General features: G+C 35.4%; 1 protein-coding gene across 2 annotated transcripts in view; it reads right to left on the bottom strand.

Moving 5' to 3' along the window:
* The window catches only part of PHF6 (PHD finger protein 6), a 51,489-nt gene that overhangs the window by 31,805 nt on the left and 4,423 nt on the right, over positions 1 to 15,261 (bottom strand). For both annotated transcript variants that reach the window (XM_045538805.1, XM_045538806.1), the window contains exons 3-5: positions 15,051 to 15,152; positions 1,038 to 1,171; positions 729 to 772 (exon numbers count right to left, since the gene is read on the bottom strand). In XM_045538805.1, the coding sequence (XP_045394761.1) occupies positions 729 to 772; positions 1,038 to 1,171; positions 15,051 to 15,152 (280 nt within the window). The remainder of the gene's footprint in view (positions 1 to 728; positions 773 to 1,037; positions 1,172 to 15,050; positions 15,153 to 15,261) is intronic.

Raw genomic sequence — 15,261 nt, 5'->3', positions numbered from 1 at the left:
AAACCATTCTAACTCTAAGCAACATGTTCTCAGAAGCTAACAAAAATTTTAAAGATCTCTAAATGAAGGGATAGAACAATCTCAGATTAAATCTAAGCCATTTTATATTGCTAGTAAAAGCATCAAAATCACCTGTTTGAAAAAGTTTGAAAAAAGTTAGAATTCAATTTGAAAACCTTCCCATATCTTTTAAAGACCAAGCACAACTTGGCTATGTATATATAAACGTATATAAACACGATTAACCTGGTTTTGTATAAATTTAAGTGGAAACAACTGTAAAATAATTTTAAAAGTTTCTATTTTCAATTTGGTTACTTTTTAACATGTCTGTATTTTTTTAAAAGTACTACAATGTGAATAAAAATTTAACAGAAAACCTGCTGATCACAAAATGTACTAGTATTCCCAAGTTCATATTATCTATAATATCTGACAGTATCAAGGATCTCAAATATTACCCTTACAGAAACATGTAACCACTAGCATCATTTCTTGCTAAAGTCAGATAAATTTTGAATGTATACCTTACAATAACTTTGGGGTAAAAATTTCCTTAAAAATTCAGATCTTGTTTCACTATGCATGTTAGTTTACCTTAACACTTTCCTCAATCATTCAATGTATTTAACATTGAGATATGTCTTATGATAAAAGTAACATAATATAATTCACTCATATTTTACTCAAATTTCTTCTTAGAACTGAAAAGTGGCTGAATGACGTACCTTCAGAATTATGTGCAGTTTTCTTGTGTTTCCGGCAATAAACCCTATAAAACATTAAGAATTAAAAAATTATCAAGCAAACTAAACTCATTTTTCAAATTAAGAAAACGAGCAGTACACTTTACCCCATTTACAAGCTAACTTCAAAAAATATTATTAAATGTCCTACACCATTTCTCTTAGTATTAAATTCCTTATCAAAATACCCTTTATGGGATGATGAAATGCTTTAAAACAGGAAAAATTTTTACAAAAGCCTAAATAAAGTATGACTGCTAAAAAAAACTTAAAGAGAAGTTAAATAATTACATGTAAATTCCTTGTGAAGGTTTCTCTCGTATTTGAGCTTTATCATGCAATGCACAGTGGTAGTGGTATGTCCTGTGACATGTTTTCACATCACAACCAATTGTTGCTCCAGGACAATGGCATAAAGAACACATCTACAGCAAAACAACAAAATAATATTATTAGCATGTGAGTTTCTAAGGCTGTGATATCAGGTTAGAGGCATATCAATTTCTGTCAAGGAAAACATTGGTTATTGAGAAATTTTGTAATTAATGTTATTTTTCTTGTTTTCTCTCTCAAAAATACTTTGAATAAAATTCTTTTGGGGGTATTTTTCCCATGTTTAACACTGGCAAAATTAACAGAATATTAATGTCTATTTTGTCATTGTGGTCAAGAGAAAATCTGAAATACTGCAAATCAGGAAAGTGAGATGTACACAACATTATAAAAGAGTTAGGCCTTTTTTACATCCAGATTTTCCTGGGTATAACTAACTAGGGAAAATGTCTCTTACCAGAAAAAAATTTTCCTTAAAATTTCCACTTAATCAATGAAAATCTTTGGGAAAAAAATCTCATATACTATTTGAGAACCTGATAAAATCAACTTAAAGTGAGGGAAGGAGAGATAATAAAAGAATTAGGTAGCTTTCTTTTTTTTTTTTTTTTTTTGCCCTCACTTCAGTTTGAGGGGAGGTAGTTTTTTTAATACCTCAAGCTCTGAGAATACTTTTTGATGTCAAGTTAATTATACTGTAAAAATATGCTCGTCTACTTCAATTTAATCTGTTACTTACCTCTCATGTTATGAATTCAGGCAAATAGATAAAAGAACAAATTCTTTCAACATATTTTAATATATCTTACCGTCTGTTTTTATTGGATAATTCATATGGGCTAACTATAGCTCATGCTCTAGATTTAGAAAAAAATTCTTTTAAAAGAAGTACATAATAATTGTTAGTGGTTTTGTTTAATATATCACAGTGTACTGTACTGAGTGAACTTTTAATGAGGCTATTTCCTAAGCTATAAAATGCCATGCCAAAATATCAATAGATTCACAATAAGTAAATCTTAACTTTTAATTTGTTCCTTGTTTGCTAGATATCTTTGTCTAAACTGTTCTCATTCCTCTTTATTAATTTGAACATAAAGAATACTTTCCATCCTAACTTTTAGATTACTTGGCCCCTAAGCAATTTTGGTATACCAAAAGACTAATATGAATTCCAATAAAATTTCTTATATTTCTCTAAACAAGTCAAACACTCAAACTCTCATTCAAGCTATCATTTAAAAAATACTCATATATAAGTCAGAAACAGAAACACTCTCAATACAGGTACTTCTCAGAAAATAGGAGGGCCAGTGCCCATAATTACTACTCAAGAAATACCCCACCACTTCCTTAAATAAATATAGAAACTTTAAAGTATTACTGTAAAAAGAAACACCGTGTCAAATTATCAAGCAGGGACAGCTTTTGGATGGCTTATAAATTCTTAAAGACGTAGAGCATTTGAACTGGAGCTTAATTATGAGGTTCTATTATTTTAGTAATTACATTTCTGATCAAAAAACATGGACTTATTACAGAAATTCTGGACAACACAAAAGAACACAAAGAAAATCTAAAAATCACTCATACCCATCACACCTATAAGCAGAGATGCCTTATAGTTTTACAATGCTTACATGAAAGTATTTTTCTACATGATTCTACATATACTATTTTGCAACCTAATTTTTTGACTTCATAAATTGAACATTACCCCACATCATTAAGAATTCTACTGCAAGTAGTTTATCTTAAAACTTACTCTAAAACAGATTTGGATTGGTACATTTTTCAAAAAATTACCGAATTCAATTAGCAAGCAAAAAACTAAAAGGAGAGGTGCTGTTAGAAATACTGTATTGAGCTCAACACTGGCAAAGACACAGTGAGATGGGCACTCTTGTATACTACTGGAAATTGGTACATGCTCTCTGGAAAGCTATTTGCCTTATTTATGAAAGGCTTTTTAAAAGTTTGTATTCTCTGATCCAGTAATTTTACTTCTATAAATCTAGTCTAAAAAATAATCAGACTCAAGCAATTAATGTACAAGCACGTTCACTGCAGAATTATTTAGAACAGTCTAAAATGTATAACCATTTATGGAAAACAACTCAAAAATGTTTAAATAAATTATGGTACACCCACGTGAAGAAATATTCTATAGTCACTCTTTTCAAAGAAACTGTAATAGCACAGAAAAGATTTATGTATAATGTTAAGGGAAAAAATGAGACAGGATACAAAACTATGTGAATTACGATCCCAAGTATGTTTATAACATTTATTCTTTAAAAATAGGTAGAAGTAAATACAGCAAAATGCTGAGTGGCTATCTCTGGGTAGCTGGTTTTCTTCACAATTCCCTATATTTTCTTATTTTTCTACAATGAGAAAAAGTACTTTTATATGCAAAAAAATTATTTAAAAAAACATACTGTGAATACTCTAGCAAATGATTCCAAAACCTCTCAGTTTGGTGAGAATGAGACAGAAACCAAAAGCCCAAAATACATCAAAATTGTTTGGGGCTGGTTATAAATTCAAATCTGCCCAAAGTAATACCTTTCAGGCTGCTATAGAGAAATAAATCCATTTTGCAAATAATCACTTAACTATAGCAACTTTGGACAGATAATTTCTTTTGAAAGCTTACTTATTTTTATTGTCAGTTTCACTCATGGAAGAAGAGAAGGAGGAAGACATACCAGTAAAAATATTTTCAGAGTCAAAAATTCTTTTCAAGGTTAGGAGTAGGAATTTTGCTAAATTAGAATTCATAGGATCTATTTTATGCAACATTCATATACAAGCAAATTTCTGGTTAAGATACTAACAAAAATAGCAAAAGGCATCCATAATAAAACCAAAATACAAAGTTTACATTTGCTTGTTTACTGATGAATGCAAAAAGGAAAAATAACTGCTGTGTTTAAGTCTACTATGCTAAATTCCTAAAATAATCCTTTTTACACGAACTCCTATGGGACTTAAGATACACAGTGTTCATTTTGGCTCTTGCCATTTTACTCCCTTATATGGCTAATTATCTTTATAAATGTATAGATTTTATCCATCAATTCCTTCTAGACTGTTTTGTTTTTGAACACTAACACTGTGCCTTATGAAGTAGTACTCAATACATCTATTGATTGTAATCTTACTGTTACTGAAGAATTTTTAATATGGCATGTTTTTCTCATTCATGTTTCTAATACTTGCAGATTTAACATAATTATTTTCGGGTACTTCTAAAAATATTTAAGCAGTCTGACCTAGGATTGGGAATGGTGAAATTGGGGAGAACAATCCAGTTGAAGGGGCACCGAGTGAGCAGTAGCAAGAATGTTTGGGGTAAAAGATCAGCGAGGCTGAGAACTAAGAAGAGATAAAAAGAAAAATTAAAGAAGCTGGGGAAGCCGGGAGCGGTGGCTCATGCCTGTAATCCTAGCACTCTGGGAGGCCGAGGCGGGCGGATTGTTTGAGCTCAGGAGTTCGAGACCAGCCTGAGCAAGAGCGAGACCCCATCTCTACTAAAAATAGAAAGAAATTATATGGACAACCAAAAATATACATATAGAAAAAATTAGCCAGGCATGGTGGCACATGCCTTTAGTCCCAGCTACTCGGGAGGCTGAGGCAGGAGGATAGCTTGAGTCCAGGAGTTTGAGGTTGCTGTGAGCTAGGCTGATGCCACGGCAATCACTCTAGCCCGGGCAACAGAGCAAGACTCTGTCTCAAAAAAAAAAAAAAAAAGCTGGGAAACCAGATAGGTGGCTAGCATGGGCTTTTTTTTTTAACATTATGGGAAATAAAACCAAAGGAAAGAGGCCTTCTCTTGAGAAAAGTAGAATGATTGGAAAATGGTCCTCCTTCTACCACTACCACCACCACCACCAAACACCAGTTGGCTGTACCCTAATAATGACATCCAGTATACCCCTTTACACAAAACATTTGCTCTCCGATTTGCCACAGTCCCTGATGGGCCCTCAGCAGAGTGACTGTCAGCTGCCATTTCTCATTATGTTTGCACTGTATCCATGGCTCCCTCAAAACGTGGGAGAATCAAAGTTAACCTGACAGGAACATGTCTTTCCAGAGCAATGGTAGACCTCCCTCACCCCCTAAAAAAAAAAGGCATGACCCACATATCGAATATTCTACTGAGTGCTAATTTCCCACCCCCAACTTAGGTATAAATGTTAATTCTCCGTGTATCCTGCTTGCATCCTGGTATCAAGTTATTGGTTTACATAAAGGTGAAAACTTCACAGATAATGATTTTTCTTTTATTTTTACTTCCCTATTCAGTTAGCTACATAGTAGACCAAGTAAACCTCAATAATTACTTACCAGCTCCAAACTGGGGAGATTTGGGAAAAAGGCCCTGTCCTATTACGGATATTTGCATGGCATCTCCACAGTAGTGTTAGAAAAGCTACACTAACTTAAGGTTAAGTTGTGCCACATAATCACAGTCTCAAGGAGCTGAGCCACAGATGAAAGAGGAACTAAGTCATGCATGAGAGGAGACACAAGGAACTAAAAGGACCATGACTTAGTTAAAGTCTGGCAGAAGCCAAAGTCTGGAACATACCTGCTCCTCAGTCAACTGAACTAAGCCAGGACTGAAATTCAGTTTGCAAAAAAAGCCGTAAAGAACAAAAGGGAAAATCCTGCTTTTTCAGTAGCTATAGGGGAGTAAAAAAAATGAGATTGCCAACTTCTATGATAGGCAGAAAGAGGAGGCTCTTGGGGAAAAGCTGGAACCTGAAGGTCAGATAAAGCCACAGGGAAGGGAGGGAGGAAGGGTTTTCTACAACTTAGCTTTGTCCAGCTTAATTGTTGCATATTTACTATGCATGCCATTAACTGACTAGCAGCATATACATACAAATACTCACTGCCAAGTAGTCACTACTCTCAAGAAACCTGTTACAAATGCAGAGAGAATGTAAGGAGGGTACAAAAAGAGGCCAGGTTCTTGAGCCTGTAGGCAAAGAAAAAAATGCCAAAAGCACTTGGTCCAGGGAACAGTGCACCAAGGATATTTTCACAGGAGATACAAACCAAAAATAAAGTGGGAGCAGCTCTCCTTACAAAGGTGTTTTGTTTTATTGCTTTGGTTTTAATAACAGATGGTTTTATTGTTTTGTTTTTAATAACAAATAATACTATCTCCAGTAAAAACTAGAAAGCAGGACAGTACAATTGGGGCAAGTTTTCAGAAACACCCCCAAAATGCTCCTTAACTCCACGTTCATTGCTTTGTTTATAGTAATACCTCACACATTCAAATAATTAGAGAATATAATAATGGCCTCTGAATTATCTGGTTAACTGTCAGAGCTGTCCAATTTATCTGTTAAAAATTCCTAAAAGGAATGCCACTTCATGGGAGGGTGGAACATGAACTGATAACTGTTTCTGTTTGATCCTACAGCTACTACTTTTTTTAATCTTTTTTTTCGGTCTAAGGTATTTGTTATAGCATTTTTTTTTAAATATAGCATTTTGACTGAGGTCTCATAAAAACACAAACACTACTTTAAGAGTCTAAATAGAAAGCTAGAAAGCAACAGTGAAATCTGAAAGCTGTAAAAGTCATTGAAAAGTGATAGGCTGCTTGAAAAATAGATTAGTGCCTTAAATTCCAGGTGCTTCTAAGAAATAGGGCCACTGAAAAGTACTTGTTAAGTTTTTACTAGAGTAACGGACTAAATCTAAGCAGTTACTGAATACATCATTTCAGACATCTTGGAAATTGGAGGGAAATGAACTAAGCCTATCAAGTTCTTAACCTAATCTCCTGAACTTGCTCTGAATATCACATACTCCAACTCCATCCAACTTTCTGAATCATGATTGATGAGCAATATAAATTCTCTTATTGGCACTCCTGAAGTTTCTTTTGTTTATCTGAAAGGTTCAGACAGACATTTTCTGAGCTCAGATCTTTATGTTTAGGCTCTTCTCAGGTATGGGTTTTTTCCAGCTGAGGGTATCCTAAACTGCCATGCTCCTTGTGATATTTTATCTGTGAAGAACACCAAATATACATCCATGCTCAAGTGCATACCAAGACATCCCCTAAAACCAAACGTAAGTTATTTTATGTTATTGGTTTTGGTTCTCCTCCATTAGCATAAATGAATGAGAATTATTAACATATAACATTTACAGTATTACCAATTACGAGAAAGTATTTAAAAACCATGCATTTAAAAAAATAAACTGATTCAGTAATAGCCAAAGACCCAATTTTCTCCACCATTACCCTTGAAGTTTCTACTTTTGACCTTACATCCATTCTACTTAATCACCTCTGACAGGTAAGATATCTGCATACATTAAAATTAATCTGCATGTCATAATTGGAGCTTTCTAAAAAAAATTCACATTTATCTGAATACATTCACAATGCATGTTCACCTAGTTACACAAATGACAGTGAAGCCACTGAGAAAATCTTCATGAAGAAAATTTACCTTTTTCCTCCAAAAATACCCTAAGGCAGTTATCCTGTGGGCCCAATTCAACCTGCTACTTGTTTTTGTAGATAGAGTTTTATTGCAACACAGCTACCCTCGTTTCTTTGTGTATTGTCTGTGAATGCAACCAAGATAATAAGGCTTGCAAAACCTTAAATATTATCTGGTCCTTTACAGAAAGTTTGCCAACCCCTGACCTAATGCAGTGGTCCATAACCAAGGGTGTTCATCAAAAATCACCTGGGAACCTTTTCCAAAAGACACCTGTCTGCAACCTCTACCCTCCACCCCTTTTTCTGATTTAGTAGAGTTAGTTAGGGACCACTGCTCTAAGGATTTATTAGCACCAATAGTCACCTGGCATCTTCTGCTTTTATGAACGCAGAAAGCAAAGTAGCAGCATTCTATATGCTGTGGGCACACCATTTTGCCCTTACTGGATGCTATATGAGCCACACTCTCTACTTCAGGTAGCACTGGCATTTAGTATTTATTTAATATTTTTGACCACTTCCTCCTCCTTGAAACTCTTCCCCCTTTGACTTTCACAGTACCACTCTCTTGGAACACATTTCAAATGTCACTTTCTATGGAGCCTTCTGACTTCTCAGAATTAATTGTGATCCTCTTTCCTAGATCTCCTATGGCATTCTTTACATACATCTAAGGCTAAACCATATTTATTCATGTTTACATTCAAAGTGGCTAGCATTATGCTTGGTACAAAGCTGGCATTCAATTAAGTATTTGATAAATAAACAGACAGATGAATTCTAGACTCTATATGACACGGGGGCCTTGACAAATATGCCTAAGGAAACAACAAAAATATTAGTAACACCATACTGGGAGACAGAAGGTTGAAGAAACATGAGAACCCTCATGTTTGAGGCATACACAGCTACACACCATCCAGAGGAAATATCCAACCTGATTTTTCCCTCTAGATTGCTCTCCTCCCTTTTCAACCTGCTAAAAGCTGCAAACAACACAAAAACTTTGATTAACCAAAACAGAGGAATTTTATGCTATGCCATGACTTCCCCAGTCAATTTACTAGCCCATTATTTAAGGCTTCACACTATTATTCAATTGAACCCCTTTCCATCTTCAAATTCAACCAAAAATGAGTGCCGACTTATTAGAATGCTTCTGAATGCAAGGGAGACACAAGCACCATGTTTTCCATGCGTTACCCCCACATAATCCTATGCCAGGCAAACAGAATACAGTCTTACTCTCCCAGAGTTCACAAAGCTATAGAGAAGAAAGAAAGGCTTGCGCATGTGTACCAAATACAATGCATATTGTGTTATACTGTATGACAGAGGCAAAGCATGAACTTTGAGCTGAACCCCCAAAAATGTTAAGCAGCAGCTAGGAAGAAAAGGGAATCACAAGCAGAGGTGAACATCAGTACATGCATAGCAGTGAGGACAAGCAGAGAGAGGATGTTGGGGAAACTGAAAGAAGAAAGAATGAGACAAGGATGGAAAAGGCAGGTTAATATAGGACTTGTGAATGGCAGGCTGAAGTCTCTGGATATTATTTTGTATGCAGTAAGGAATCATTAAAAGTTTTGAGTCAGGGGCCGGGCGCGGTGGCTCACGCCTGTAATCCTAGCACTCTGGGAGGCCAAGGCGGGTGGATTGCTTGAGCTCAGGAGTTCGAGATCAGCCTGAGCAAGAGCGAGACCCCGTCTCTACTAAAAATAGAAAGAAATTATCTGGCCAACTAAAATATATATATAGAAAAAATTAGCCGGGCATGGTGGCGCATGCTTGTAGTCCCAGCTACTCAGGAGGCTGAGGCAGAAGGATAGCTTGAGTCCAGGAGTTTGAGGTTGCTGTGAGCTAGGCTAACGCCACGGCACTCACTGTAGCCCGGGCAACAAAGCGAGACTCTGTCTCAAAAAAAAAAAAAAAAAGTTTTGAGTCAGGGAATGACATTAGCTTTTAAAAACAGAGATCAAGTAACTACCAGAAGTATGTTGGAAGGATGGGAAGAGGAAGACTGGATATAGGGTAGCATTAAGAAAGAAAAAAAAGCAGAGACATCCCAGAAATAGAATCAACATGACTGATATGGAAGGAGGAGGAATTGAAGGTAAAGGATGCAGAAAGAGAATCAAGTTCAGGGTGCAGAGGCGATGAATACTGGTTTAGACAGGTTGAGTTTAAGATGCCCACAGGACATCTATGTAGAGCAGACAAACATGCTGCCATCACACTTCATTTTTTACAGTGACTATTGTATATCACTTGTCTCCTGAAAAATCCTCCTTTTCCCTTCCCCATTCTCTCCTATCAGAGTTGAAATTCCCATCTAATGTTTAAAGATCCTACAATTATCCCACTTTACTCAACTCTAATCCATTACTGCCTATCTCAATGGCCCATTCTGGTATGGCTAACCTATTTCCTATACTCATTCAATTATTTATTTATTTTTATTTAATTTTAATTTTTTTAGAGAAAGGGTCTTGGCTCTGTCACCCAGGCTACAGTGCAGTGGTGTGATCACAGTTCACTGCAACCTTGAACCGGGCTTAAGCAATCCTCCTGCCTCAGTCTCCTGAGTATCTCGAACTACAGGCACATGGCCCACGTCCTGCTGATTTTTTTTAATTTAATTTTTTGTAGAGACGAGGTCTCACTGTGTTGCTCAGGCTGGTCTCGAACTCCTGGGCTCAAGCAATCCTCTAGCCTTGGCCTCCCAAACTGCTCGGATTATAGGCATGAGCCACCGTGATGGCCTCATTCCATTTTTGAAAACTTATCAGCTCTAGGAAGCCATCTTAACTTCGTAAATAGGCAAGACTCCTCTCAAACAGAATAAAAAGGTATATACTATGAATGTTTTATATGAAGACTCATGGCATGCCCAATATCTAGATCATAAAATTTCAGACATGCTGTTTCCTTGGGGTGCCAAGCACTCCACTTGTACTGAGTAAATAACAAGTCTACATAGAATTGGTCTTTTTATTTTCAGAGGCTACAAAAAATATCTTGAGGGTAATAATCAGAACATTCTTTCATAGGATGTGTACAGGATTTTTGTCCTAAAAATTAAAAAAATAATGCTATTAACAGAATATATCAATTAATGTTCTGATTCCTATCTGATTATGTCCTAAATTCGGCAATATTTTCATCTTTATTAGAAAACTACTTAGGCCTTAATCCCTATATTTTTTAAAAAGTGATTTTTGGGTTGGGTAGCTTAGAAGACAGTTTAGTATAACCTGGCAATGAGGAGTTCTGGCTTCGGAGTCAACTGGCCCGGGATTCAAATCCCAGCTCTGCCACTTACTAGCTATATGACCATAGTTGGGTTACTTAACTTCTTTAAGCCTCAGTTTTCTCACGTATAAGGTGAAAATGAATACTTTCCTATCTCACAGTATGATTGTGAGGTTTAAATAGGATCATGTATTTAAATTACTTAGTTTAGTCACTGGCACATATTAAGTATTAAGTGTTCAACAAATGTTAGTTATTTCTACTACTAGAAAAAATAGAAAAAAAATGTTCACAAAGTTTTGTAAGACACATAAGTAAAATTTAGTTTTAAAAAGGGTAAGTTTAGGAGGGACCTAAAGACAGTCATCAAGAAAGAAAAAAAGCCAAATATTTCTTTAAGGGAAGGAGACAGACCTAGAATAAATTTCTTTAAATTAAGAGAGATATTTGAATTATACAGAAGGATGAATTTCTCAATTCTGAAGAGTTACATATTACTGGTCCTGTTTCAGGTTACTTGGGTAGGAAACACAATTTCTATTTTTTTTTTTTTTTTGAGACAGAGTCTCACTTTGTTGCCCAGGCTAGAGTGAGTGCCATGGCATCAACTTAGCTCACAGCAACCTCAAACTCCTGGGCTTAAGCGATCCTACTGCCTCAGCCTCCTGAGTAGCTGGGACTACAGGCATGTGCCACCATGCCTGGCTAATTTTTTCTATATATATTTTTAGTTGTCCAGATAATTTTTATTTCTATTTTTAGTAGAGATGGGGTCTCACTCAGGCTGGTCTCGAACTCCTGACCTCAAGCAATCCACCCGCCTCGGCCTCCCAGAGGGCTAGGATTACAGGCGTGAGCCCGCTGCACCCGGCCAGAAACACAATTTCTTGACATATTTCAGGACAGGGCAGACAAAAATCTTATCTTGCATAGCTTGTAGGATCTTGCCTGAGGGTAAGGAAGGTGAACTAAATGGCTTTTTGAACTGTTTTTATAGTCTGATATGTATCTGCAAGTACCAATTAGAACAGTAACTATCCAAAGAAGATCCTCTTGGTGATCTCACCACCTATCTTTCATCCAGAAAGAGTATGTTCTTGAAATATACTCAAGTGTTTCCTTAAACAAATTCAAAAAAGCAATGATAATTCATAATTTTACTTGGAAATTTGCATTTTTTGGCTAGATGTCTGGAGAATGAGAATAGACAGTACAGATGTGGTGTCTCCATATGGATTCAGCAGGAACTGGAAATCATTCTGGAAAAATATATATCTGTCCAAACTGCAAAAACAGGGCCTCAAATGATAAATGCCTCACAGTACTCTGGCCAATTTTTCCTGGTCTATCTTGGTGCTATATATTAATACTCAAAGATGATATAAAAGAAATTAATATGTTCATGCAAAATGGCTTTCCTCCACTGATCTTTGTAGCTGATATGAAACCTTGGAAAATTGCCTATGGCAGCAAGAACACAAAAATCACACACCCACACCTCCTGCCCAGCCTCTCAAAACTCTGACCCACCTGGCCACCAACATACACTGGGCTTTTGCCTCAAGGCCCAGTCTCTTATCTCTCTGTTCTTTCCTTTGAGGGGAATGAGCAACTTTGGAGCCAATACCAGGTATAGACTGAAATCTGTCTTGAAAGCACTCAGGGGCCAGCACTACTATTTTCAATGATTTTCAATGATTATTCATGACCTACTTTTCACCCAGAAATCCAGATCAACAGGAGCCAGGGCAAACTGGCTCACAGGATAAAATGCCTTAAAAAGTCAATCAGGGAAGCTGATTATCTAGTTTATACATAGTTTATCTAGTTACATAAAGCTCATCACGTTTTTTTCTCCCCTCCTATTTGATTTATGGCCGTTTTATTGCTTAGACCAATCTATACAAGGAAAAGTAAAGAAGAACGATATAATGAAAGGAGCACCACTAAAGGAAAAAAGGAATCTTAAAAATTATTTTAAAGTTAAACATATAAATGCTGACCTCCTATTAAGTTATTTAAATTCTGACATTTTTGGGAAAGGCAAAGGAGCAAAGTAATATACCTAGGCCCGAAAGTTCTCCCCTTCTGCCACTATTCCTCAATGCTAGATGTCCACAGCCTCAAAAATGGCGTCTGAAACACCTTTTCTAAAGTAAGTCTTTGTATCTTTTATAGTACTTTTTAGTCCTGCGACATTACTGTTTAGTTATATAATGTGTTACATAGTGGCAGCTATTAAAAAAATAGGCCTCATGACTTCTTCGCCCAGCATGCTTTTCCTTAGCCTACAATGATATTAGCAAGGTCTTATTTTTATTTATAAACAGTAACTACAGTGCTGGCTACTATTTATCAAGTCCTAACTATGTCCCAAACACCAGGTTAAATCCTATATATTCTCTCTTTTAATTCTAGCAATAATTCTGGGAAGCAAGTACTGTCATTATCCTCTTTTTGCAAGGGAGAAAAACAGGGCGCAGAGAAGTAAATAACTTACTCAGGGTCACCCAGCTACTAGGTGACAGAGCTGAGATTCTGTTACTATAGCTTGTGTTCTCAACCCCCAATGTTGTTCCACTCCCTAGATCAAGGAACAAGTTTAGTTATTTATAATACACTGCATTCAGGGAACAAAATTCACTCCTTACACTATAACATTAAAAATTAATCAAAACAATTTATAACAGCGAAACCTGTATAAAGTTCTGATGTTTTCTTACCAAATAAGTCCAAATAAGTTAAATTTCCATTGACTTTAGCAATGCTGCCAGATGTATGCTGCTGCTTCATGTAACATGTAAAACTAGGCACTGCATTTGTTAATATTTCAACATTAGGGGCCCAAACTGCTCCTGTTCTGACTAGAGGAGCCATGTTAAGTGACAAAAATGCTAACAAGTCAGGATACAGAAGCATTTTCCAGGAATATTCAGAATGCCAAGGAATAAATAATGGGGTAATAAGGTTTACAGCACAACCACTTTCAAGTAAATAGCATTTTTTCTTTGTATCTACATTTGTTTTAAGGACTAGGAAATAAAAACATAGTGCTCTGGTTCTCAGAAATCAGCACACCACAGTAACATGAAGAAATCTAAAACCACCAAATAAAAATCACATTTTAAAAAATGAAGCTTTCTCTTAATATCTACAGTTCTGGGGGTGAGGAAGATAAACATTTTCACTATTAAGGTCTTACTACAACAAAAACAGTCTGACATCTGGATCCTCATTTGTACCAATACTGGTACTAGGATTTGAGACTAGTTATCCTAAAGCAAATCTCAAATGTTATCTTTGAACTTATATTTCTTCATATTGCTTTTTATCTAATATTAAAAGACTGACTACATTTCAGAATATATTACTCCTGATCATCAAAATGATAGCACCCATCTTCTCACGACCATTTCATCCAAAAACTACCATCTCAAATTCTTTGTGAAATAAGAGATTATTCAGTGACTAAGAACATAGATTTATGTTCTGTCAAACCCATATTTAAAATAATGGAACACTTAATAGTGAAGCTACTGAAGGTACATTTATGGATGTAATTTCAATAAAAAGTTCAAATGAGAAAACCAAATGAAAATAAATGTTTCCATTAATTGTTTCAAAGTAAACCATAGTGTGTCATAAATACCAATTGGGATGACACTACATTTCTAATAAAGCTTATGTATGATATCTTGCCAATCAGGTTACTGGTAGCAAAGACAAGAGGAACATTACTCTAGCACAGCTTCACAACAACTCCTGCAATATTCACTGAAAGTTGTCCAAAGTCATAAATGCTGTGTTATATAGCTCAATCACAGTAAAATACTTTGTTTAACAAGTACTAACATTTCCTCTTGAGATTGTACTCTCATCTTCATTTGTAATGACAGCAACTTTATGATAGATGAAAACATATCAGAATTATGAAAAGTATACTTGAATGAACACACAATATACTCAAATTAAGCAAACTGCTTGTTTTCTAATAAAGCTTCCAAGAAAATTTTAATTGTTTTTGAAAAAATGAATAATATTGATTCATTCCTTTTTGTTGAGTGATAAGTAAATTAAACCCAGCCTTGAATTTTGCTGGCTCAGAAAAAAAAAGCCTGCAATTTAAAATTAAACTCAGTTAATAATGCAATACACTCTAAAATAAGCAATTTCCTCCATAATGAGTTTAAAATAATTTTTATTCTCAAGAGGCAGAAATACCAACTTACCAGCTTCGTGCCTCTTTTAATTTCCTTTTGGACATCTTCAATAGAAAATCCACCAAGACTTTCATTATCAGAGTGTGATGATACCAAAGCAGATGAAAAGAGCTATAAATTACATTTAAAAACAATTAAGGTTCATATATAAGTTAATTACAGCAAAACAGTGAATAAGAAGTTAAATTTAAAAGGATATTTTCTAGTAAAAATGGCATAG

The sequence above is a fragment of the Lemur catta genome, chromosome X (assembly GCF_020740605.2).
Source record: "Lemur catta isolate mLemCat1 chromosome X, mLemCat1.pri, whole genome shotgun sequence".
In the NCBI taxonomy this organism is placed as follows: Eukaryota; Metazoa; Chordata; class Mammalia; order Primates; family Lemuridae; genus Lemur; species Lemur catta.
This window is presented reverse-complemented; position numbering and strand designations above follow the sequence as displayed.